General features: G+C 45.9%; 2 protein-coding genes across 2 annotated transcripts in view; both read right to left on the minus strand.

Annotated features, from left to right (window-relative positions):
- Window positions 1–26258, minus strand: part of ADARB2 (adenosine deaminase RNA specific B2 (inactive)) — a 592089-nt gene that overhangs the window by 136517 nt on the left and 429314 nt on the right. The window lies entirely within an intron of this gene.
- Window positions 17005–25254, minus strand: LOC134807120 (uncharacterized). The gene has a single exon (XM_063781286.1). It carries the CDS (start codon window positions 20943–20945, stop codon window positions 19899–19901), a length of 1047 nt encoding a protein of 348 aa, XP_063637356.1. The 5' UTR covers window positions 20946–25254; the 3' UTR covers window positions 17005–19898.

A 26258-nucleotide genomic window follows, 5' to 3' on the forward strand; every position in this document is an offset into this window, starting at 1 on the left:
CGAGTACCTACCTTAGCTTGTACTTACTTCCTGGAACATGACTTCTGGGAATTAGACAGTATAAATGTAATGATGTAGCTGAATGCCTGGCTAGTTAGAGAGTCGCCATGTTGTCTTTTCCTTATGAATATAAATATTTCCTTTGTATGGATTCCAAGCAGTGGGACTACTGGACCAATATGTATAAACATTTCTAAAGTTATTGGTGTGTATTGCCAAATTGTTTTGTGCAAGGTGCAGCCCACCAGCAGTGTGTGCACATAACACTACCCTCACCCTCTACAGCATTGGGGCTATGCTCATGTAGACCAGGCCTCAGCTCACCTCTTACTACTCCCTTCCCATTCCTCATTCCAGCATCTTCACATCTTGCCTCCATCCTCAGACTCACAGTGGCCTCCAGCCGCCCAACCACTCCCATTCAAATGGAAAGCATGCATTGAAGTTGAGTCCCTCCCATGAGGCTGGTAGGATGCTTCTTGCCATTCTGGTGTCCCATGATGTGCTATGGAGAATGGAGTGAGTCTCAATAAACATCATTGTCTTTAACATAGCAAAGTAGGGCTCCCCAAAAGTATGTGAATTTTAAAAGGGTGAAGGCAGTGATTTGTCCAAATAGATCATCCAGATTTAGGGTCTGGTATCTAGCATCTTTCAAATCACACCATGTAGATGTCACTTTGATTTTAGGGGTGTTGGGCTTACTGAGGAGGCCAGTATCTGAGCTCAGGCAAGACCTCAATTTCACGTCTTAGGGTATCTCCTTGGTGAAGGCAAAGTGCCCCCTCTCAGGCTAAGAAAAACCATTGGACCATGGTGTATCAGATAGTTCTTAGTCATAATATATACAATTTAACAACTATCTGCAAAGTGAGAATTTTTCCACAATGAATTATTTGGTAGCTTTGGTGTTGATTTTATAGCTGTCCTTCTGCCAGAGAACAGCGATGCTGAGATTTGCTGTCAGTCTGTTGGTCCTATTTTTCTATAATGAGAGATGATGTGGTGAGCTACAAAATAAGAGACAGATGATAAAATAATTCCTTAAGAAAAAAATATTAGAATACAATGGGCCGGCAGGCAAATGATAAAATGCCTCTTTCCTGTTTTTTAAGCACTGTAATAAAACATTTTGGAGGTGGGGCATTGTGGATGTGCAGTGCCGTATTGTAATTGTAAACAGAACTGAACTGGCCCAGATTCAGAGCCTGTGGCAGCACAGGGTCATTGGGATTCATTGTTCATTGGGAACATATTTTACTGTGAAATGTTCTGATGACATTAGAATGTAAAGTTCCTACAACCAAACAACAGGTTTCATTCTGACTTCCATCTGTCATACTGAGGTACCATATGACTCTGTAGTTAAAAACCAGTATAAATAATTTGGAACCCAAATCCATCCCATTGGCTCTTTATAGTTCTCCCCATATGATGGTGTCATACAGATCTCTCCTCCTGCACACTTTGCAGAAGCACTGTCCAAATCTTGCCTCATGGAAATCACCTCTTCTCTCTTGCGGAGAGCAAGCCCATGATGTTGTCCTCATCCGGAAGATCCCTGCCTATCCTGCCTGAAAACAGCCCATTGAGAGCAAAGGTGACTGCACTGCCTGCCATCCTCAGATACAGAAGTATGCTACTAACTTTTAATTTTTATTTTTTAGAGACAGGGTCTTGCTGTCTCCCAGGCTGGAGTGCAGTGACACGATCCTAGCTCACAGCAGCTTTGAACTCCTGGGCTCAAGTGATCCTCCTGCCTCAGCCTCCTGAGTAGCTGGGACTAAAAGTGCTCATCACTGCGCCCTGCTAATATTTTCAAATTTTTTTGTAGAGATGGGGGTCTCATTATGTTGCCCAGGCTGGTCTCAAATTCCCTGCCTTAAACAATCCTCTCACCTCAGCCTCCCAAAGCGCTGGGATTAGAGGTGTGAGCCACCGTGCTACTGATGCTACTATTTTAATATCCTCCTTCTCTTAAACAAATCATCATACTCTGTTCCAGGGAGAATTTCCCAGCTACGAGGGCTTTTGTCTAGGTTGAAAATGGCATGGGTTGGTAAGCCCTGTACTCTAATGTAGAAGGAAGGAGGCTAGGTAGGTTCCATGGACATCATTCCTGCCTGTGGGCATGTGTGTCCCACAGCTGATTGGGAAGGGGAAGAGAGAGGAAGGGAGCACGAATGAGAAGGGGAGGAGAGAGGCTCTGGGGGAGGACTTTGGGTTCTCGGTGAGGGATGAGAGCCACAGAAGACACAGAAATGCTCCCTCTGCATTGTTTCCATCTTGCCTCCTCCTCCCTCCTCTGAGCACCCAGCCCTGGACTCAGGAGACACCAGTTGGTACCTGGTGATATTTCTAAATAACTCAGGGCAGAGAAACTGCAGGATTCAACATTCCTCGCTGTGTTTTTAATGAAGCCCTTGAAGCTTGGTGAGAGGTGATGGGAGAGATGGATATAATTTCGGTTGGGCACTTTCTGTTGGTAGAAAGGACTCAGCCCATTTGTTAAGAACCTTGTCTTGGGAACTATTTTGTCTTTTTCAAAAAACTCAGTATAGGATGGAAGAAAAAGCCCAGGCTTCAGAGCAAGGTGGACTCTAGTTTAAATTCAAATGCTGCTCTCACCTTCTGTCTCTCTCCTTGTACTTCTTCTAATTCTCCAAACTGAGTATTTGAGTTAGATTTCTTCATGACTTACTACAGAGGTCTTTGGTTTAGGCAATGTGGCAATTAATCTAGGTAGTTTAGGGAGATTTACCAGATTGGAGAATGATGAGAAAAGAAGAGATGATACCTATGAGGCTAATATTGAGGAAGGAGAATACAATATTAACAAAACAGGCAAGGGAATTTAAGCCATTTGGCCATTTGGAGCCATTAAGTGAAGAAAAAATAGAAAATTGACAGATCATAAGAGCCATTGGCACATCACCCACTGTAATACAATATTATCTTCTATGTCCAGAAGAATGGAAGGTCTAGAAAAAAATGTTATACTTGATACACTCTATTCAAGAAGAAAAGGTATGGCATTTATAATTATTTCTACCCAAGTTACTTAAAGAAAAAACATTTGGCATTAAGTGTGTAATTTTAAATTATTTCAAAATTCAAGTTAATGTAATTGCTCTCTTTTTCATGATGTACATAAATAAGATGGCATCAGTAGCCCATACTTGGAACAGATTTGATTCAACTTTCTGTACCACATTTGGCACCAGGAGAAAGCTGACACTACTCTGATACACTTACTACAATGGTGTTGTTAGAATCAGGAAAACAGTACCCTTCTTTGGTTGGTTAGTGGAAAGTTTTTAAAAAGTATATCAGAATTTCAAAAAGTATTGAAGGTTAATAAAGGAGGAAAGCCCTTTTTGTTTTGTGAAATGAATTAACACAGTAATACATTCAGAACTGCGTCTGAATCTGAGGAAGGCTATCTAAATTTTAGTTAATATTGTCATCATCCTCTTCATCATACTTCACAGATTCTATGGGATACTTTGAAATTGTAAAAAAAAAAAAACAAAAACACTGTTAGGATATGTATGACGAAAATTACAAAATGCTGACAAAAAAATCAAAGAAGACCTAAATTAATAGAGAGACATGCCGTATTCACAGATTGGAAGACTGAAATAGAAGAAATGTCAATTATTCCAAAATTGACCTATAGTTTGGTGCAATTCTTAACAAAATACCAGCAAATATTTTGTAGACATAGACAAGCTTATTCTAAAATATGTATATAAATGTTTAAGTCCTAGAATAACTGAAACGCCAACTTTAAGAAAAAGGAGAATAAAGTGGAAGGAATCACTCTACTGAATATTAAGGTTTACTCTATAGCTATAGTAATTGATCATGTGATGTTGGTGGATGGACGGATGCATGGGTCCATAGAGCAGAATAGAGAACCCAGTAAAGGTACAAAGGTAATTCAGTGGAGGAAACACAGACTTAAAAAAGAAAGTAAACTGTAAATCCCACATCTCCATGTCTTATACAAAATCTTATACAAAAGTAACTAAAAGTAGACCACAGACGTAAACTATAAAACTTTTAGGAAAAAATAAAGGAGAAAATCTTTGGGATCTAGAGCAAGATGAAGATATCTTAGACTCAATACCAAAAGCACCATCCATAAAAGGAAAAATGGAGGAAATGGATTTCATCAAAATGGAAAGCTTTCATTCTGTGAAAGATTGCCTTAAAGGGATGAACAACAAGCCATAAACTGCGAGGAAATATCTGCAACTCACTTGCCTGACAAAGAACTAGTGTCTAGACTACACAAAGAACTCTCAAAACTTATCAGCAAAAACAAACAATTAAATTAGAAATGGGCAAAAGACACAAAGACTTTTCAGTGAAGATGATACATGGATATATGGATAGGCACATGATAAGATGCTAAACTATATTAGTCATTCAGGAAATGCAAATGAAAACCACACGAGGTACCATATGAGTCCACACATCACGGAATGGCTGTTGTGAAAAGCAGTGGCCACAATAAAGGCTGAGAAGAGCCCGGGTGGGTCCCTCATGCCTTGTCTGAGAGGTGGAACAGTGCAGCCACTCTGGAGGGATGTTTATTATTAAACTAAACATGTGATTACAATGCAAACCACCAGTTAAACTCTTGGGCATTTACCCCAGAGGGCATGGAAATTTATGTTCACACAGAAAATTTGTAGTGATGTTTATAGCAGCTGCGTTCATATGAGCCCCAAACTGGAATCCGCCCAGATGTTCTTTCACAGGTTAATGCTTAGACGAATTGCAATGTGGCTTATTGTGGAATACTACTCAGCAATGAAAAGGAACGAAATATGAATGAATGCAAGACCTGGATGAGTGTGTGAAGAATTATGCTGAGTGAAAAGACATGATTCCAAATACATACTGCATGATTGCATTTATATAATATTTATGAAATATCAAAATTATAGAAATGGAGAACAGACCAGTGGCCACCAGATATTAAAGTTATGGGGAGTGGGGTTGGAAGGTGGCTGCATGGTCATCAAGGGGCCCTGTGGGATGGGTGATCTGTGTCCTGACAGTGCAGGTGGGCACACAGCCTACACCTGGGATAAAATTACATGGAGCTAAACAAACGCAAGTACAATTAAAACTGGGGAAATGTGAGCGAGCCAGGGGATTGTCAATGCCTGTCTGTCTGTGAGGCGTTGTGCTCTGGCTCTTCAAGGTATAACTACTGAGGGACACTGGGCACAGGTACATGGGCTCTTTCTGTACTATGTCCTAGAACAGCCGTGAATCTACAATTATCAGAACTAAAAGCTTAAACATGCACTTACACTCACACACGAAGTTCTGGGCCTCACGCCAAACCTACAAATCTGTACTCTTGGGAAGGGAAGCTACAGTGTCTGCTCCACATGCTGCTCAGGGGCTCTGCAAAGGACCCAGCCTGACATGTCACAGATAGTGTCCATGAACCTCCGTGGACACAGAGTCCTCTACCGGGGGGTCCCTCCTCATGAGAACATCCCGAACGCTGGGGCCATGACAACTTCATGCCACACCTCTCTTCACCTCTTCATGAGGACTTCCGACTGCACGCCTAACACTTTGCTTCCGCTTCTGCACCCCAAGTGTATTCTATGCTCTCACCTCCTATGTTTTAGCTGTTTGGGGTGAGGGTTCATATCCTCACGTTCCAGCAGCACTCCTGCATGTACTGGATAGTTCTGATGCTTTCCTAGGGAGGGAATGAGTAGCACTCCCGCATGTAACTCACTGCAAACAGTTTGGGTAAAATGTAAAGTGGAATTGGAAGCTGACTTCCCTCCATATTTAAATATTTCTGTCACTCAGGAAAAGAAATAAGAAAAGTATTCAAAACGGGACAAGACGCCGGGACCCCATCTGTTTTTCCAGCTCCGCCTTCCTCCTCCATGGAGACTGTTCACCAGGCGGTTGTGAGACAGCCCCTGAAGTCCCCCCACATCTTTCTTGTACTAGAGACTCAAGCTTCCTTCTCAGTCCTGGGAGAAGGAAGACCATGTGGGACGGAGGAAAGCACTGGGCACCTGCACTTCTGAAAACAGATGCCTAAGAGCCATCGACGGCCATTAGAATATCCGCACCTGAGAACAAGCTGTTCATTCTGGAGGTGAATTAATCATCCCAAAGCCCGGGACATAGTGATTCTCCTGTTTAAACTCCTAACGCCTCAGAATATAGTTTCTCTAAGTTTACAATACTTGCTTTGCTGAGATAGTTTACTAATCAACTCTCTCACAGGAAACCATTCGAATCGAAGAGAGAAGGCAATAAAAAGTTAAAACAGTAGATATGTAAACAGTAAGATACTCTTATCTTGGAAAACTGAATGCAAGTGAATTTGACCATTCCCCCCATACTTGGTAAAACTTACCCATTTTGGTGTCTTGTCCACAGAGTGACACACACAGAGAACAGGAAGTCACTATCTTCAGCTTTACTGTGCTGCTAGGAACTTTGCAGCACACAAGGCTGAGCCGATTTTAACTCACTAATTATGATGCTCTGGAGAAGTGCCTTGGTAACTGACTGAGTCCCTCACTAGGAAAACATCAGAACTATCCAATAACTCCAGGTGGGCACCCATGGAGGGGCAAAAGTGTAACTGCTGAACTATCTGAACCATTCTGTGACGTGGGCAAACTGAGAAGGGTGATCTGGCAGGAAAGGCGAGACCCCACGAGGGAGATGACCCTGTGCTAATTCCTTTTCTGTCACTGTCTTTCTATGAACTCGGAAAAGTAACCGTTTCTGTCACTGTTTTTATATGAACTTGGGAAAGTAACTTTTCTCTGGATCCCAACATGAAATTTGACTATTTTTATAAAAGCCGAGGAAGATGGAGGAGGAAATGAGCAGAAGAAAAAGAAGAAAAACAGGAAGCACAAGAATGTTAAACCCATAGAGCTCCTTCCCACAACACAGTGCCTCCTCACAGCTCAGCGTCTCCTCACAGCGCCTCCCCATGGCACGGCGCCTCTGGTGGCACAGCGCCTCCTCACGGCACAGCGCCTCCTCACGGCACAGCGCCTCGTCAGTTTAGTGCCTCCTCACAGCTCAGCGCCTCCCCAAGGCACAGCGCCTCCTCACAGTTCAGCACCTCCCACGGCACAGCACCTCCTCACAGTTCAGCGCCTCCTCACAGCTCAGCGTCTCCTCACAGCTCAGCGTCTCCTCACAGCGCCTCCCCATGGCACGGCGCCTCCCCATGGCACGGCGCCTCCCGACGGCACGGCGCCTCCTCACGGCACAGCGCCTCGTCAGTTTAGTGCCTACCCACAGTTCAGTGCCTCCCACGGCACAGCGCCTCACTGCACAGCGCCTCCTCACAGCTCAGCGCCTCCCCACAGCACAGCGCCTCCCCAAGGCACAGCGCCTCCTCACAGCTCAGTGTCTCCCCACAGCACAGCGCCTCCCCAAGGCACAGCGCCTCCTCACAGCTCAGTGTCTCCCCACAGCACAGCGCCTCCCCAAGGCACAGCGCCTCCTCACAGCTCAGTGTCTCCCCACAGCACAGCGCCTCCCCAAGGCACAGCGCCTCCTCACAGCTCAGTGTCTCCCCACAGCACAGCGCCTCCCCAAGGCACAGGGCCTCCTCACAGTTAAGCACCTCCCACGGCACAGCACCTCCTCACAGTTCAGCGCCTCCCCACAGCACAGCACCTCCTCACAGTTCAGCGCCTCCTCACAGTTCAGCATCTCCTCACAGCACAGCACCTCCTCACAGTTCAGTGCCTCCCACAGCACAGCACCTCCTCACAGTTCAGTGCCTCCCACAGCACAGCGCCTCCTCACAGTTCAGTGTCTCACCAGTACTCAGGGCCTCCTCACAGCGCCTCCCCACGGCACGGCGCCTCCACATTCTGGGGGCACGGATTGCAGGGAAGTTGCACTGGAGGAAATGACATGCGAGGAAGCCTTACAATAACCCAGTCGGGAAATGGTGGGACCCACATGAAGCAGCTCAGCAGGCGTGGAGAGGCAGCACAGGCTCCAGAATTGTTGAAATAGAGGCGTCAGTGTGTGTTGGAAGGACAACACCCATGACGTGGAGATGAGCGATTGTGGCGGCACAGGGACCCCTCTATGGGAGGCAAAGAGGGATTCTGGAACCCCTGGCTGTAGTCAACGAAGGGCAGCACCCAGGCAACTGGCAGTTAACAGCAGTGGAGGGTGGAAGGGATAGGACTGCAAAATGGCATTGGCCTCGAAGAAAGGCTCTTAAGGGTGGAAAAGTGGGTTTAGAAGTTGTGTTAGGGAATTGGTAGACACCATGCCAATGTGATGAAATGAGCAGACACTACCTGAAAATCAACCACGTAACGTTCAGTTATTCCATTCAAACCCATGTCCTGTTTTTTTTTTCTTGAACAGTGCAAACATTATTACATACTTCAATTATTCTTATCATCATATTTTGCAGACATTCCTGGAGCGGGACAGCCTTCTGGGAGTGTTTACAGAACAGAGGGGATGGGATTATGCCAGCGTAAAAATCCCCCTCCAGAGCTTGGCATGTAAAACTTCGATTTCATTTTGCTTACCAAGAAGCAGTGCAAGGCCAAGTGTAGTGGCTCATATCTGTAACCCCAGCACTTTGAGATGTATGAGGCAGGAGGATTACTTGGGCCCAGGGATTTGAGACCAGGCTGGGCAACATAGTGAGACACCCGACTCTACAAAAATAGAAAAAATAACTGGTCATGGTGGTGTGTGTCTGCAGTCCCAGCCACTTGGGAGGCTGAGGTGGGAGAATCACCTGAACACAGGTGGGAAAGTCAAGGCTGCAGTGAGCCATGATTGCACCACTGCACTCCAGCTGAGGTGACAGAACAAGACCCTGTCTTAAAAAAAAAAAAAAAAAAAAAAAAGCAGGACTGCAGAAGTTAGTTGCTGTGCTAATTTATGACATATCTGGTTCAGACACGCTGCTCTGATTAAATATGAAGTTCACACCCCAGTGTGGGCAGCCTGTGGCAGGTATGCAGATAAAGGATTTAACAAAGCACTGCGATATTACATTTCAGCGCGACAGAGAGCGTCTCGGCAGCTGTCTGCATTCTGTGCCTGCTGCCAGTTGAGATGTGAAAATTGTCAGACTATTTCTAAATGGAAAGCTAGGCATTCACAGTAATGAACATGTGAATAAAAAAATAAGAAAAACCTCTACTGTTAAATTTGTTCCAGTGATTCTTAAGAGTTTAAATGATTAAATCTCTAAAAATGTATCCCTTGTTTAAGCTCTTTCAGACCAGAAGCAGGATGCCCTGACCTTTTGAAATTCTGAACCCACTGTCCATGTGCGAAGGCTGTGGCCTGACCTGGCTGGGTGCCTGAGCCACACCCAGGGCGCCTGGGTTCTGTAGAAAACGTCTTTAGGCTGAGTGTCTTGGTCTCCTGACCCTAGCTGGGATTCACGTGGTGGTTTCTGCCCCATCAGCTCCCCTGCACTTGGCTGCTGCATCTGGGTCCTCTAGTGGGTGTTGGTCTAGAGGGTTCATTAATCCCTCTGCCTCCCTGATGGCTGCTTTTAAGATCTGTTTATTCGATGGTGTGGGACAAACAACATCCCTGCCAGGCACTGGTCCCTGATTCTGGAGCTGCGAACCACCTGGGGGCTTGGTTTGTTCTGGGAAATAGGACTGGACAGAAGCGTTTGTAAGAGTGTGGGCGGGACCAGGCAGGGGTGGTTATCCCGATTTGCTGATGCTCCTCATGAAGGCTCCAGACCAGGGGCTGTGAATCAGGGCCTCAGAACTAGTAAAGCCAGGTAGAAGAAGTGCCTTTGTTTGTTTTTTTTTTTTCTCTTAAACACATTTAGATAGGATGGGAATGTTTTCCAGGGCTGGATGACCTGTTCAATGATGCATTATCTCTTCCCTTGCATGGTATTTTATGATTTTGGATATTTCTATGAAAGTAGGGAATACCTGGATAATCAGTGAATTTTGCCCACATTCTTTTGTGTGTAAGGGTGGTAATAGAGACTTCTTCACAAGGAGGGCTGAGTCAGGGTCGATTCAGCCATGGGCCGTCCTAGGGTGTTGGCAGGCATCTGAGAGGCAGCAGGTAGAGGATGTGCAGCTGTGAGCCTTTCCCGGCTTAGGCTGGCCATGGTCATGGCCTCAGGGCACCATGCTTGGAGCTGGTGACCTTCGATTGCATGATATGCACCCCAAGTACTTTAGAGCATTCTCTCCACATTTGCATGCTCACTCATTTATAGATGATCTATAAATCACTCTATTAATTTGTAAAACATATACAAAAATATAAATTTAAAATGATGAGATACGCTCAGACAGGAATAAAGATGAATTTCCTCAACCTGATAAACAGCATCTACAAAACTCCCACAGTCAACACCACGTGAAATGGGGAAATGCTGGGCTTGTCCCCTGAGAGCAGAACTGGGGCAAAGACGTTGGCTGTCACCAGTGCTGATGGTTCTACTCAACGTTGCACTGAAGGTTCCAGATGAAATGCTTAAACCCTTAGAAGAAAGCACAGAAGTAAATCTTTGTGCTCTTGCTTTAGGCAACGATTCATTAGCTAGGACACCAAAAGCACAAGTCATGAAAGGAAAAAATAGATAAATTGGGCTTCATCAGAATAAAAAGTTTGGTACTTTAAAGGACACCATTAAGAAAATGAAAAGACAACCCACAGAATGGGAGAAAATATTTGTAAGTCATATATCTGATGAGGCACTGATAAGACATTCTCCTATGTCTGATAATGGTATGATATACCTGAATACATAATAACATTTTATAACTCAGCAATAAGTAGGCCTAAATAAAAATAGATCAAGGATTAGAATACATATTTCTCCAAAGAAGACATAGAAATGGCAAATGGTACATTAAAAGATGCTCAATATCATTAATACTTAGAGAAATTGAAATCAAAACTACAATGAGACACCATTTCACACCCACTAGGATGGCTACAATCAGAAAGACAGATAATAACAAGTGTTGACAAGGATGTGGAGAAATTGGAACCCTCATACATTTCTGATGGGATTCAAAATGATGCAACCAGCTTGGAAATTTCTCAAAATGTTAAATACATTTTAACTCATCAATCCTACTGCCAAGTATATACCCAAGAGAAATAAAAACATATATCTACATAAAACCACATATTCAAATGTTCACAGTGGCAATATTCATAATAGACAAAAAGTAGAAATGACCCAAATGTTGGATGGATCAACTGACAAATGGATAAATGAGATTCTGGACATCCATACAGTGGAATATTACTCAGCTATAAAAAGAAATGAAGTTCTGACGTATGCCACACCCTAAAGACACCAAACCTAGTTAGAGAAGCCAGACACAAATGCTCACTTATGTGTGATTCTATTTACATGAAATGTCCAGAATAGGCAAATCATAGAGACAGAAAGATCAGTGGTTGCTAGGGGCCAGGAGAGGGGAAAATGCTAACAGGTTTGTTGTGAGGTCAGAAAAATATTCCAAAATTCCTATCCAAAGATAAGAATGATGGTTGCAGAACACTGTGAATATAGTAAAGACCTTTGAATTGTACTTTAAAGGGTGATTTTTATGGTGTCTGATTTATAGCTCAATTAAGTTGTTATAAAAATGCTGAGATCAAAGTATCAGTAAAAGTTCTAGATTTTTTTCCTTTACCTCAATGAATCATCTACATACCGCATACTTTGAAGACTTTAACACACTACACTAGTGAATTCTGGACCCATGTATTTGGAATTATTCAGAGAGCTTTTAGGGTTTTTCAGAGATTTCCTTCCCCATGGTATGGTGGTGGTTATTTGAACAGTTTGGGAAATTTTCAGAAAAGATACTCCTGCAGTTGTCAGATTGGCTGCAACACTTGGCTTTGGTTGACAGGGCTCAGGGTGCCATCTGCCATTTTCTTCAGTCATATTCATCTGAAGAAGTCGAAGTCTTAAATCTGCAAAGCGGGCAAGAATGGACACACTTGCTGGGTGTGGTGGCTCACGCCTGTAATCCCAACACTTTGAGAAGCTGAAGCAGGCAGACTGCCTGAGCCCAGGAATTTGAGAGTGGCCTGGACAACATAATGAGACCTCATCTCCACAAAACAATAAAAAATTAGCCAGGTGCGGTGGTGGACGTCTATAGTCCCAGCTACATGGGGGGCTGAAGTAGGGACAGAAGTGGGAGGTTTGCTTGAGCCTGGGAGGTTGAGGCTGCAGTGAGCTGGTGTTGCACCACTGCGTTCCAGTCTGGGTGATGGAGTGAGACCTTGTCTCAGAAAAAAAAATAAATAAATAAAAAATAAAAGAGTAGATAGACTGGCTAACTAGCATCAGTTTTTTTTTTTTTTTTGCCATCGAACAGGTGTTAAATATCTTTTGTTGATTAAAAATATTACAGTAAAGAATGGCATATTTTTGATATTTTGAGTTGAGAATTCAAAAGTCTTCCAGAAAGCACAAGACGTTGGCCCTCTGACCTCAGAGGAGAGACACATCAAAGAGAATTCCCCATGTGCAGGACTGGAGACTTTCAATGTCCCTCCCACTCTAAGTTGTAATTCTGATCTGTGATGGCATCTGTCCAATAGAGACACAACTACTGGTTAATTTGGTTAATTCAGACAAGATATATCAATTTATTTGAGGAAAACCCCCAAAGCTTCATGTGATTTGTTTGACTAAATTGTCTAATTGATTAAGTTGTAAGAATTTCTCTGATTACATTGGAAGCAGAGTTACCGTTTTTCCTCTCTCTAGATTTTGAGTTGTCCATTTTTCCCCATCCCCGCAATCAATGGGAGAGACACTTGTGTTGATGGTGGCACAGCCAGCGATCTGACAACCTTCCTCTGTTAGCCCAGATTTCTGGTCTCCAGCCCTCTCCTGCTATGGAGTTTTGACTCCAATTGCAAGTGGCCATCTCAGAACACAAATCCCTCAGCTCATTAGAGAAAAGTGCTTGATCCGTTTCTTATTCAATTGCCAAGATCATTTCATGTGCCCCAGACTTGGCTGAGCTAACTCGATTTCTACTAGCTTTTCTCCTGGTTTTGATTAACTTTGATGCCATAATTGCTTAGTTTGGAGTCATCTGATGTTACACAATCTTTAGGCACCTAGTGATGCTTTGCTGGGAAGAAGCTGTGGTCTCAATGTGTGCCAGGCCCTGTACCTTTGTCTACCATGGCCCTGTGAGCTGGGTGCCCTTACCATCCAAATTTTCTGCAGCAGAGTGGGCCACATGCTGAAAGAAGGCCTCACAGGGAGAGCCAGGGTTCAGATCCTGAGTTGGGCTCCCAGGTCCAGGACCTCAACCACCACGTGAAACTGCCTCTCTGTGCTCAGATGGGCCCCACTTAATTTTGAGGGTATTTTTTAGTCTCTAGAGGTGATTTTCCTTACACCTCAGCACATTGTTTTTCTCATCATATTAATACATGATACTTGTAATAGGCAAAGTGTGTATGTGTAACAGAAAATTTTGTACAGAAAAAGCATGCAGAAAGGAGGCTGGGGAAAGAGACGATGATGATTTATCAACTGCAGACCTCAAAGTCCAATAAAATGAAAAGGAAGCAGCAGCCCATGAGCTACTATCTGTGGGGCCGATGGTGAGAGGGCCGTCTCAGGTGGGACTGCCTGTGCCCTCGGTTCATCCTACTTACCTGTAATGCCACAGGGATGCTAATTCCTAGGGACAAAAAGGCAGCCCAAACCTAAAACACAATTCCTGCTTCCTTTGCTGCCCAGACTGATGAAATAAAAACCTCTCAAAGAAAACAGACATCAAGCACCCCAGTGGTCTTTTTACAAATGCCCGTAGCCCCATTATAGAAATGCTCACACGGCAGGTTACTCAGACAGGCCGGAACAACTAGACTGGACACACAATGAAGGTTATTTCTGCCAAGGTGTGTCTTTAACTTTTCAGATAGGCAGGGGCCATGGCAAGACGCAGACTCATGGGCAGAGGCCGGAGGCTGTTTTGTGTTTCCTGGAGCAGCGGTACGGCGGGAAACATGGAAGAAGCGGCGGGGTGGCCTAGGTGAGTGTTTAGTGATCTCCAGAAAGTGGAATAATTAATTTGTTAACTAATGACATTCGTATGGAAGAGATCAGGCCACGGCTTTTGGTCGAATACATTTGAAAATATTTTATCAAATGCCCTGCTTGCTGTGACTGTCAAGTGCCATGAGCAGCGATGTCTAAAGCTGTCATTGTGAGGCTCGTGGACTCCTCACTGTGCTTCCTACAGAGAAATATGCTTCCAGAGAGTAGGAATATTTCTCCACACGTGGGTGCACATACATGTGCAAGTGTTTGTATATAATAAATTTATAGTGTATTGCATGTTTATATGTGTACATATATATAAATGCATTGATTATCATTCATATCTGCAAATCTGGCTACTCACATGTAGGTTCCTTGGTCAAGATTTATAACCTTAATAGATGAATCTTTAAGATTGCAAGGCCGATTATTTTCTGTTATTTGAAGTTTTCCTTTTACAAATAAAGTTTCTTCAAGAAGTCAACAATATTTGTATAGAGTTAAAATTAGCCTCTTATTTTAATGTTTGATTTTTTAAAGGGTGTGTAACGTCTTTGTCAAGCACCTGTGTGTAGCTGGGCCATTGCTGCAAAGGGTCCTCACTTCTGGGACTGGAGCTGGTCCTCGTTCCTCAGTGCTTTGAAAAAACCCTCAGTGCATCTCCAGAATGGCACCAGAAGATTAACTGTCATTATTTGTCCTCACTTCAAACTCTTCCCAGAGCTTAATTCTAACATTTTATCATGACTAAAAATCATGTGGGGCCCTTGTTAAAAGTGCAGCCCAAGATAGTATGGTTTGGTAGCTCTGGGTTAAGTGCCCAGGAGCTACATTTTAAACATGACACCCGGCCAAGTCTTACGTGTGTGCGTTACAATTCAAACTGTGAGGTCTTCTCAGGGGCAATGGGTTTGTCTTATTTGTCTCTGTGTGTTCCAGCTACCTGCGCCTGGGGCAGATAGTACTTACTGAGGATGTCTGTGAGATGAATGGATGGATGGAGGGAGGGAATGATGGAAGGAGGGATGGAGGGTGGGAGGGATGGATAGAAGGATGGAGGAAAGAATGGAGGAAGGGATGGAGGGAGATATGCAGGGATGGAAGGAGGGATGAAGGGAGGGATGGAAGGAGGGATGAAGGGAAGGCTGGAAGGAGGGATGAAGGGAGGGATGAAGGAAGGGAGAGAAGGAGGGATGATGGGAGAAAAGGATAGAGGGGTGGATGACGGAAGGGATGGAGGGAAGGATGGAGGGAGAAATAGAGGAAGGGATGGGTAAACAGGGAAGGAGGGTGGGGGGTGAAGGAATGGGGGAAGGGTAGAAGGACAGATGGATGGATGGATGGATGGAGGGTTGGAGGGAGGAAATGATGGAGAGAGGGGTGGAAAGATGGATGAGGGATGGAAACCTGTCTCCTGGCAGGAAGGCTTGACTGCTTGCAAGCCACTGGTTGGGCTATAACAAACTTGGGCCATCATTTATATCTTTTCTAAAACCTGAGGAACATTTTGATATGTCTTAAATAAGGATAAGTGAGTCCCATCCTAAATAGGAAATACTCTGTCACTTTTCTCTGATTTCAAAAGCCATCAAAGCAGAATGTGCACATCCCGATTACCTCATTGTTTCTGCACCAGCTCACTGCCGGGCTTATCCTGCTTGGCACATGCAAATTAGAGAGATGCCTGCGTTACAGACCCGCTGCAATCCCCGTGTCTTCACACTGAATTTGGAATTGAATAGTGCTAAATGGGTCTTCACATTTGGCTTTGGTGGTTAATTTGACCATTCATAGCATGTTTTCATATTTCTTCATGACAAATGTAAACATAATTAGCTCTTATTCAAAAATAATTTGGTTGTAGAATGCAGTGATTTCTAAACATGTCCTCCATTTTAAGAAACTATAATATGCAAACATTCGAATTCATGGAGTGCATAAATTCAGCATCTATTCTTCTCACAGTGATTCTTGGCTTTGGGCTTCACTGCAGGAGGCCTACAAACAATGGCATCCTGTAATGCATTTAAGATGTTACCCACTTGGCAATAATTGGATGACTCTTTAAGGAATGTAGTAGCACCTCCATTAAAGCAATTATCTTGTTACTGTGTGGCTATTTCCATATCTGTTTCTCTGGTTCACTGTTTCTTAATAAATGTTATCCTGTTTATCTTTGTTTCCTCAGTGTCTTAAATACCTGGTTCCTAATCAATGCTTTAGGCATTTAAAGGGTATTCTCACACATCTCTGTATCTCTCAACACTTCTGAAGCATCATGGGAAACCCACCCCTCATATTTAGGAAATGAACATCCTTACAGTTAGGCAGATCATCCTGTATTATGATATACGAGTACCGCATAGCCATGGGAGGAAAATGAAGGGTTTAAAGAGTCCTTGGATATTTCTTCATATTATAAAATAAGAATGACCTTTGCAACTCTACTTAGGTTCAGCTGCTTGTGAATTATGAGGGGTTCCTCAAGGAACAGACATTTCCTAGAGCCTCCTCACCCTCAGAAGACCACAAAACTTCTCTGCAGAAAGTATTACACTTTCTTAGTCCACTGAGGACTCCCTGTGTCCGGTGAAGTTTTATTATTGTCCTTAGCGTTGAAAGAATTGCTTGCAGGATGTTTCAGCTCATTTCTTTCCGTCGTCGTTGGTGATTCTCAGTGGTGGTAACCTTTACAGTGCATGTGTGGTCTCCCCCTCTGCTCCGATTCCTGACTCTTCTCTTCTTTTCCATCTAAACAGAGTACACAGCCCTGCCACAGATAATGAGTCCAGATAGCCAAAAATCAAAGGACAGGAGATTAGTGGACTGGGTTATTTTATAACTAATCCAAATAAAGATTTTTCCCTTTTTTATTTAAAGATTTCTCTGTGTGTGTGTGTGTGTGTGTGTGTGTGTGTGTGTGTGTGTGTGTGTGTTTTAGATATAACCAAGAATGAACTTTTCCAAAGGTCACTTAATTACTAGGGGAAAATAGAAAGTGGTCCAGATAGTGCATGTTTATAAGCATGTGGTGTATGTGTGCACTTGCCTCCATATTAAATTTTTGGGCCAAATAATCAAGTATTAGGAAACACAAAATACCCAGAGTGATTCTCACTCAGGATTTAGACTCTAACGGCAAGCTCTAATGGCTCACCTGCATGGACTGCAATCAGAGAAGGTGCACACTCACCTTAGATGGCAGGCTGGGCTCAACTACACCAAATGCTGGGCATCCCACTGAGTAGTCCAGCTTTTCTGAGTGGTTGGTGTCAGTGATGCCATTGAAATGCTCAAGAAATGAGCTGAAACATCCTGCAAACAATTCTTCCATGGTAAGGACTACAATAAAACTTCACCTGACACAGGGAGACCTCAGCAGACCGAGAAAGTGTAATTTTTTCTGGAGAGAAGTTTTGTGGTCTTCTGAGGGTAAGCAGGTGCATGCGCCGGGGTTACCCATCCCTCCCACTGAGGCCTCATTATCACCTCAACTTTACCCTGGGGCTGGAGTGCAGGGATTAGAATAAAATTTCTGATACCCATTGTTTCATTTAGCCACTCCAATTATTGATACGTTTTTACTATATTGATTTTATTGCATTTAATTCCCATTTCAAATACCAGGAGAAAAGGAATTGGGTCATAAAATGTTTAAGATATTTGGTCAGACTATAAAAGGGGGGTGCCATTAATTCACAAAGAGGAGAAGTCATAGGATTTGCTTCCCAGGTCTTGGTCCAGCCCAGCCTTCTTCACCTCGTGCACATTATACACACGCTGGATGCTCTGCTGAAGTTGTGTTGTCACCTGGGACTGACACGTGCTTCTCATGGCATCATTTAATACGGTCATGGTGCTTTGCAAAATGGGGTAGAATCATTGGAGAAAATCATGGCTCAAAATAAAAGCATCTATTTTACATGAGAAACATTCACTGAAGCTAGTCCATGTGGAAGGAACTTTGAGGAAGAACTACATTGCCCAAACTCTACAGACAGTTCGTTAAAAATAGGGAGTGTCTTAAGGAATGTGGCAGGCATTTCTCCTTTTATTCATGCTGGCAGACTGATAAGTGTTTAACTGAACATGCCTTCAGAGCTTCAGCCCAAATGCTTAAATTCATTCAACCAAAAGCTCAACTGTCTTGGGCCGCACACTTTCAGTGGACTCTTCCCAGTTCACTGAATCTGGTCCATAATAACTACATTGCAGATAAACTTCATTTTTGAAACCATTTTTCCCCATTTCCAATTTCTCTTCTTCAGATCCCTACCATATAAAATTCTCAGTTTTAACTATTTCCTCAAAAACAAAAACAAAAACAATCCTGTAGAGGCAAAATGCTGAAACAAGAAAACCAGGCCACCTAGTCAAGTGAGGTGTTGTTTAGAATGACGCAGGGTTTTAAAATGGCAAGAATTCTCTATTTAGGTTGGCCTCAAACATGGACCAGCTAGTTCTCAATTAGGCAATTTCTGTCTGTTTCATAAATGAATCTAAAACATGAATGGAAATGGTGGCTCCTACGTGGGCCAGCTCACAGCCCCAGCCTTAGGTCACCCCCCGACATTTTGGCATGGTGGATAGAGAGGTGGAGGAAGGATTTCTAGGCTGAAAGAAGACAAATCTGCCCCTTCTTCTCCACCAGCCACCAGGTTCCAGGTTCTGGAAACAGGGCGGCGGGTGGGCTGTCTGCTTCCTTGCATGGGCTGGAGGGCAGGGTGGCTGTGAGCTCACTCACCCCAACATTTGTCTCATTCCCAGCAGCTCCGGACCTTGAGGGCTGATCTTCCCAACTCTTCTCCACATTCCAACACCAGCAGCCTCCGCTGGGTCTCATACTCTGGATTCAAAGCATCGCTTCTCTTGAGAGGCTTTCCTCATTTTGGTTGGATAGGATGTATCTTTCCAAGTTTCAGACAGTGTTTCCTGTCTGTTGGGTTTCTCCTCCCTGGACCCCACACTAGCCGGGTTGCTCGGCCACGCCCTGTACTGAGCTGAGATGTCTTCCTGCCACGCCTGTAGCTGAGCATGGACCCCCACAGCCCAGCATAGCCTCTTCTCAGGTTAACTCTGCCCCATGGAAAGGGTGGGTCAAATCTGCAGTTTTCAGAGCTGGCAACATGGTGACCACGATTCACACATGGCTAAGTGCATCCTGCACCTTGCATTGACCCCAAGTCTACGGGACTAAGGAGAAGCCATTTTGTTTTGGGTCCCATTCCTGCCAACTGCACTTTAACGGGAGGAGTCACTCAGAGCCTTCATTTCATTCATGTAATAGGTTGTGAGGAGGTGGAGACAAACTCTGGCTGTATTTTTACTGTTTTCACTTTCATCTTGCCTCTCATATCCCTACATTTGCTCTGATTACAGAAGGGATTAAAAACAGATAAACAAAATCAAACAACACCAAACACAGCATAAATATCAACCCATCCAGGCTGCAGTGGATTCTTGCCAAACTTTGAAAATTCTCCAAGTCAATACTCCCATTAGAAAAGAACTTTTCTGGCCATGAAAAGCTGAGCAGCAGTGATCTGCAGAGGGAGCGGGTGTGGGGCTGCTCTGGCCCCTGCTCTGAAGCCCCACTGGGAGCTCAGAGGATGAAGAAACATCCATCGATAGCAGGTGCCAGCCCACCTGTGACCAAGTGCAGACTTTCAAAAAGGAATGCATTCCCAACAATATGACGCAGAAGGTTAGGAATAACTGCTTTTGATAGAAGTTTCGACGGTTTTGAGGTTACTCTCACAGCAGCACTCCTGCGTTCTGGCTTGGTGTCTCCAGAGGGGCAGGGGTGGGCTCACAGCTGGGGGTGGGCAGTGGAGAGGGAACATGCCACACCTGTGATTATCAACTTTCCTGTATGCTGTGGCCCCAGACAGCCTAGAGCCGCGTGGGTCCGGAATTGAATCAGCACCCACCAGAGAACCACACGCCCCACAGTGGCGATAACCAGCATCCACCAGAGGACCACATGCCCCGCAGCGGCGATAATCAGCATCAGCCAGAGAACCACCTGCCCTGCAGCGGCAATAACCAGCATCCACCAGAGAACCACGCACCCCACAGCGGCGATAACCAGCATCCACCAGAGAACCACGCACCCCGCAGCGGCAATAACCAGCATCCACCAGAGAACAACGCGCCCCACAGCGGCGATAACCAGCATCCACCAGAGAACAATGCGCCCCGCAGCGGCGATAACCAGCATCCACCAGAGAACCACACGCCCCACAGCGGCGATAACCAGCATCCACCAGAGAACCACGCGCCCCACAGCGGCGATAACCAGCATCCACCAGAGAACCACGCGCCCCACAGCGGCGATAACCAGCATCCACCAGAGAACCACGCGCCCCACAGCGGCGATAACCAGCATCCACCAGAGAACCACGCGCCCCACAGCGGCGATAACCGGCATCCACCAGAGAACCACGCGCCCCACAGCGGCGATAACCGGCATCCACCAGAGAACCACGCGCCCCACAGTGGCGATAATCAGCATCCACCAGAGAACCACGCGCCCCACAGTGGCAATAACCAGCATCCAGCAGAGAACAACGTGCCCTGCAACGGCGATAATCAGCATCAGCCAGAGTACCACATGCACATGCCCCACAGCGGCGATAACCAGCATCCACCAGAGAACAAAGTGTCCTGCAGTGGTGATAATCAGCATCAGCCAGAGAACCACGTGCCCCAAAGCAGTGATAACCAGCATCCACCAGAGAACAAAGTGTCCCTCAGTGGTGATAATCAGCATCAGCCAGAGAACCACGTGCCCCAAAGCAGTGATAACCAGCATCCACCAGAGAACCAACTGCCCCACAGCAGCGATAACCAGCATCCACCAGAGAACCACGTGCCCCGCAGTGGCGATTTCCTTCAGGCGGAATGGGGCTGTTTTGTGATCTCTTTTTCCTGAGCCACTTTCACCCTCTCACTCTTCTTTCTGATGTGTGCACCCCAGGCTCATTGATCATGGTATTGCTACATTTTCTTTCAGCCAGGTTTTGTCTGGAATTTAGTCAGAACTATGCTGCAGCTGTGCAGGAATGTGTGGTTGGCTGGCAGTGCCCACATCTTGGGGTGTCCCAACCTCCTGCTCACTCTCAAAGATGGGCAGTTACGGTGAAGACAGTGAGAGTCAAATCCAGCTTTTCATGAATTTTTAACCCTCTGCTTGGATGTCCCATTTTATCATTAAAACCACCCTGTGATGGACCCCCTTCCTCAGCTTCCCCACGCCATGGAGAAGGCTGAGGCAAGTCCCTCAAACACACACATGGCCCCACAGAACCAGGACTGACACCCACAGGGCCTTGACTCTGAGGCCTCTGCCCAACTGCCGTGCACGCCGCTTGGTTGTCTGCTCATATTAAACATCACAGCATCGAGAAACATTCAGGGAACAGTGACTCCTGACTCCTGCAGTCTTCTTCAGGTGGGCCATTCCTAGGGAGAGGGAGGAGCTTTGGGAAACCAGTCTTTCCCTCTCTCCTCCTCTTGGAGATCGGAGACCCACGGGAGGAGAGTACCCTGAGATGCTCTCAGACATGGGTGGGGTGGGGGTGGAAAGTCTCAGCCTCATCCAGCCCTGCCTGTGATGGGCTAGCACTTGAGGACATCAGCAGCACTCTGGCTCTGAGTTAGGAAACCTACCGCCCCAATGGTTCAGCCACCTTTTCTGCATCTTTGTCCACCTGACTGTATTGCAGTGGGGTGACAAGCTGATTAGGAAAAGAGGTCTTTTGCTGTGATCAGTTCTCATCTTCTCTCCCACATTTATTACTCTTTTTAGTTAGTCCTTTTTTTGAACACAAGTCTCCTCCCTGCATCTCAAAAACAAGAGCCTTGTTTGTGAATCACATAAGAAAGTGATCTCCAAATTGGGGAATGCACAAAAGTTGAAGAAAAATATTGGAACTTCAACTTAAGAGACTTGTATGATAAAAAATGCTTTTGCAGACACAAGAACAGGGTGTGGTCATGACCTGCTGGTTCCCAACAACACAAGGAGAAAGAATGGAGCATAAAAGACAGATCTAGGGTGAAGAGAAATGAGATCTATACACAAGACGTGAAGTTAGTCAGGGCTTTTCTGACATAGGAAGTCATAGGAAGCCTGTACATAAAAACCAGGTTTTCAAACAACCCCATAAAAAAGTGGGCAAAGGACATGCACAGACACCTCTCAAAAGAAGACATCCATGCAGTCAATAAGCATATGAAAAAAAGCTCAACATCACTGATCATTAGAGAAATGCAAATCAAAACCACAATGAGATACCATCTCACAGCAGTCAGAATGGCTAGTACTAAAAAGTCCAAAAATAACAGATGCTGGCGAGAAAAAAGAATGGAATGTAAATTAGCTCAGTGGGAATGAGCTAGTGGGAATGTAAATTAGCTCGGCCATTGTGGAAAGCAATTTGGCAAATTCTCAAAGAACTTAAAACAGAACTACCATCTGACCCAGCAACCCCATTACTGGGTATATACCCAAAGGAATATAAATTGTTCTACCATAGACACACAGGCACGCACATGTCCATCGCAGCACTATTCACAATCGCAAAGTCATGGAATCAACCTAAATGCCCATCCATGGTGGACTGGATACAGAAAGTATGCTACATATACACCATGGAATACTATGCAGCCATAAAGAAGAACCAGATCATGTCTTCTGCAGGAACATGGATGGAGCTGGAGGCCCTTATCCTAAGCAAACTAATGCAGGAAGAGAAAGCCAAATATCCATGTTCTCACTTATATGTGGGAGCGAAACACTGGGCACCTATGGCCACAAATGGGGGAGCAACAGATACTGAGAACTACTTGAGGGTGAAGGGTGGGAGGAGGGTGAGGACTGAAAACCCACCTCTCGGGCACTATGCTAATCACATGGGTAACAAACAATCTGTAACACCAAACCCCCACAACACACAATTTACCCATATAGCAAACCTGCACATGTACCCTTGAACCTAAAATAAGAGTTAAAAAAAACTCAGGTTTTGCAGGAGGCATCTGTGTGATTGAGCAGGGCTGGGTCCTCCGAATCATGGCTCTCCCACCTGTGGCCACGAGTCCTCACCCAAGCCACCTGCCTCACAGGATTTGGGTTCCATTTCTGTAAGATAACGGACTGGGTCAATGTTTCTAAAATTCTACCGGCATCCGATTTACTCATCAAACCATCAGACCAAGCTACAAGACAGGGAAATAGGTTCCTTTGTTCAGCAGCGAGAGGACTCAGTCAAGGTCACGTGTGAACTCTTGGAGCCTGGGTGGCCGTCGCGGCAATGACCTGGTGAGAAGGTGATGCCTCAGCATGCCCAAAGCTGCATGGCAGGAGAAGGAAGGGCTCAGAATATTTTTCCTGATGTTGTTTGGGAATAACCCTGCCTTTACTAAAGAATTAAAGTTACACTCACAGAGGGAAGGTAAAAGGCAAGAATTGTCACAAAGCATAAATGGGCGCTGAACGCTGAGTATAAGAGGGGAGACGCCTGGGCAGGTGACCTGACCCGCCAGGCCACTGCAGGAGGCCGACCCCAGCACCCTTCTGGCAGCCACAGGGAGTCCCACACGGACCCCATGCCTTTCACAGACTGTTTCCCAGGAGGCAAAATGTCAGCAACTGGTGCTAGGAGGGTGGTCAGAGTGAAAGCCGTGGACATGGCTGTGACTTCTGGGACGGGCACGGCGAGGCACTGTCACACACACTGTATCGTGGGGCCCCAAATGAACCAGGACGTTGGCATCAGCACCCACATTCTATGAATGGGCAGGAGAGGAGCCCTCAGCCTGGCTGTGCTGGGGGTTGGGCCAGGCCCACACCCGTGTGCCCGCTGTCTCTCCATGTGGCCTTCATTGTGTTTCCGAGCTCCGTGCATAATGTCCTCCCAGGCCGAGAAATAAAACAGACTGTGGGACTCGGTGGCGCCAAAGAGGCAGGTGGCCCCCTCAGGGAACACAGCTGCCCAGAAGGGCACATGGAGGAAACCACCGCAGCCTGGCAGGTGAGCCAGGAGGGCACGTGGAGGCAACCGCCGCAGCCTCGGGTGTGAGCCAGGAGGGCACGTGGAGGAAACCGCCGCAGCCTGGGGGGTGAGGATGCTTCACTCTCATGCCAGACCCACCTGTCACGGTGGTCCCCCCTCACGAGGCCTCGTCAGACCCAGAATGGTGTCAGCATGGGCTGGACTGCACAGTCCAGGGACTCTTTCATGGGCCAATGCCCTCTGACCTTAGAGGTGCTCAGAGAAGCTCCCTCCTTTGGAAACCCTGGCTGCTCCGCAGGTGAGGTAGCTCAGAGTCTGCATATGTTGCTCCGGACACCCAGCTGGCAAGAGGCAGAGCCAGGCTCAAGTCCGCATCCTCCAGCTTCCCGGAAGGCTTTCCTTTGGTTCCATCAGAATGGACACACCAGGACCTTTTCGGCACCCTGTGGACACTCCTGTGACCCCAGTTGTCAGAGCTCAACTGACCCCATGTCCTCCTGCCCTTGGGAACTGAGCCAGCCCAGCCTCGTGCACACGGCTCTGCTGGTGACCTGGGTTCCCATCTGGGGAGCTGGCTGGACACAAGGGCTGCTGCTGTGTTTCCCCCCCGTGACTCTGATAGTGAGGACAGCATCCCTTCTTTTTTGAGGGACAGGACAAGAATTGTAGGGTCATGTACAGAGGCCACATGGACGCATGACTCTGCCTCTTTCAGTCTATTCTTAGCATTTGAATTCCTGTTTCTTGGCATTGAAATCCAGAACAACTTTGCATGGATGCTGCAGGCCGACACGTGTGCTTGATGGAAGGATATTCACTTAGATTTCTCAGTTTAGATAACTGAATAAAGCCTCCACACCAAACCCTGCAACCTGAGAGCCATTTTACTAAACACTTTTCATTTTACTAAAATCATCACAAATGAACTGTGGTTAAGGCAAAAGAGAGACTGCCGGCAGAGGATGCCTTTCACCACTGTGTGTGTTATCATCATGATCAGAAGGAAAATGCCCGGTGTTTTTTTAAAGATCCATTCATACTTAGTGTTTGTATAGTAACTGTTGTTCTGTTCACCTTTAATTTTGAATACTTGAGTGAATTCACAATTCCACCGTGTGCATTAATTTAGAAAAATGCATTTTAAAAACCTTTAATCATGGTGCCGTTGTTACAAACTCTCATTCCACTTTATTACTCCCCATGCACCGACAGGGTCTCAGATGTATGGGCGAGAGAGTGGCCAGAATGTGGCAGTGAAGGAGATGGGGCTTGAGATTGGGAATAACGAGTTCGTCTCTCACCAACCGTGAGAACCCCTCAGCCCCTCAGTTCCTGCCCCTCTTGTGGGTGCTGTGAACACAGGTGCCCTCCAACTCTGGGGGACCTGAGGTTGTCACCGCGTTTTACTTAAAAATGCAGCATATGAGACAGTTGTTGTTGACAGGGGCATGAACTGGCTTTCAGTGCTACTGAGTCTTGCTCTTCAGAATGATCTGGGAGCGTTTGTGGGGAGGAAGAGATAAAATGCCTCGAGATGCGGCATATTTAAACAGATGTGACCCCCAGCCATGCTGCAGGCTCCAGCCTTTACAGAGGCACTTGGTACTAGGGAACTAAAGGCAAGAGCAAGGCCATCAGAGGCAGAGGTGCCAGGGGCGCCCCACCCCGTCTCCCGCTCCAGACACTACCTGGGCCAGCAGGCCGGGAGCCAGGCCCATGTCAGGCGAGGGCACCTGGGTCCTCGCCGCCTTCTCCCATCTGCCCAGGGTCCTCTGTTTCCCATTGGTTTGGAAAGCTAGAATTTAATGGAAAATACTACAGGAGTGAGAAAATATAAGCTCCAGTTTTGGGCAAAATGCTGCAGATTGCATGTCAATGGGGACGTGTGCCTGTTTGCTGCTCTTCAAATGTTACCAAGAAAGCGGCCCCCAGCATATGTGCCCATATTGGATACATCATGTTGACATATGGACATCTTAACACGGGTTCTATTTTCTCAGGATGTGAGAACTGCATGTGAACATTCCATCACAGATCCTTATTTTCAAGATGAGGAAGTGCAGGCCCAGAGGGGCCCAGGACTGGCCCATTCCCTTCGGTTCTGCTCTGACTTCCCAGCCCCGCACACCAGCCCTCAACGTGTTACTCCA

Source organism: Pan troglodytes, chromosome 8 (genome assembly GCF_028858775.2).
Source record: "Pan troglodytes isolate AG18354 chromosome 8, NHGRI_mPanTro3-v2.0_pri, whole genome shotgun sequence".
In the NCBI taxonomy this organism is placed as follows: Eukaryota; Metazoa; Chordata; class Mammalia; order Primates; family Hominidae; genus Pan; species Pan troglodytes.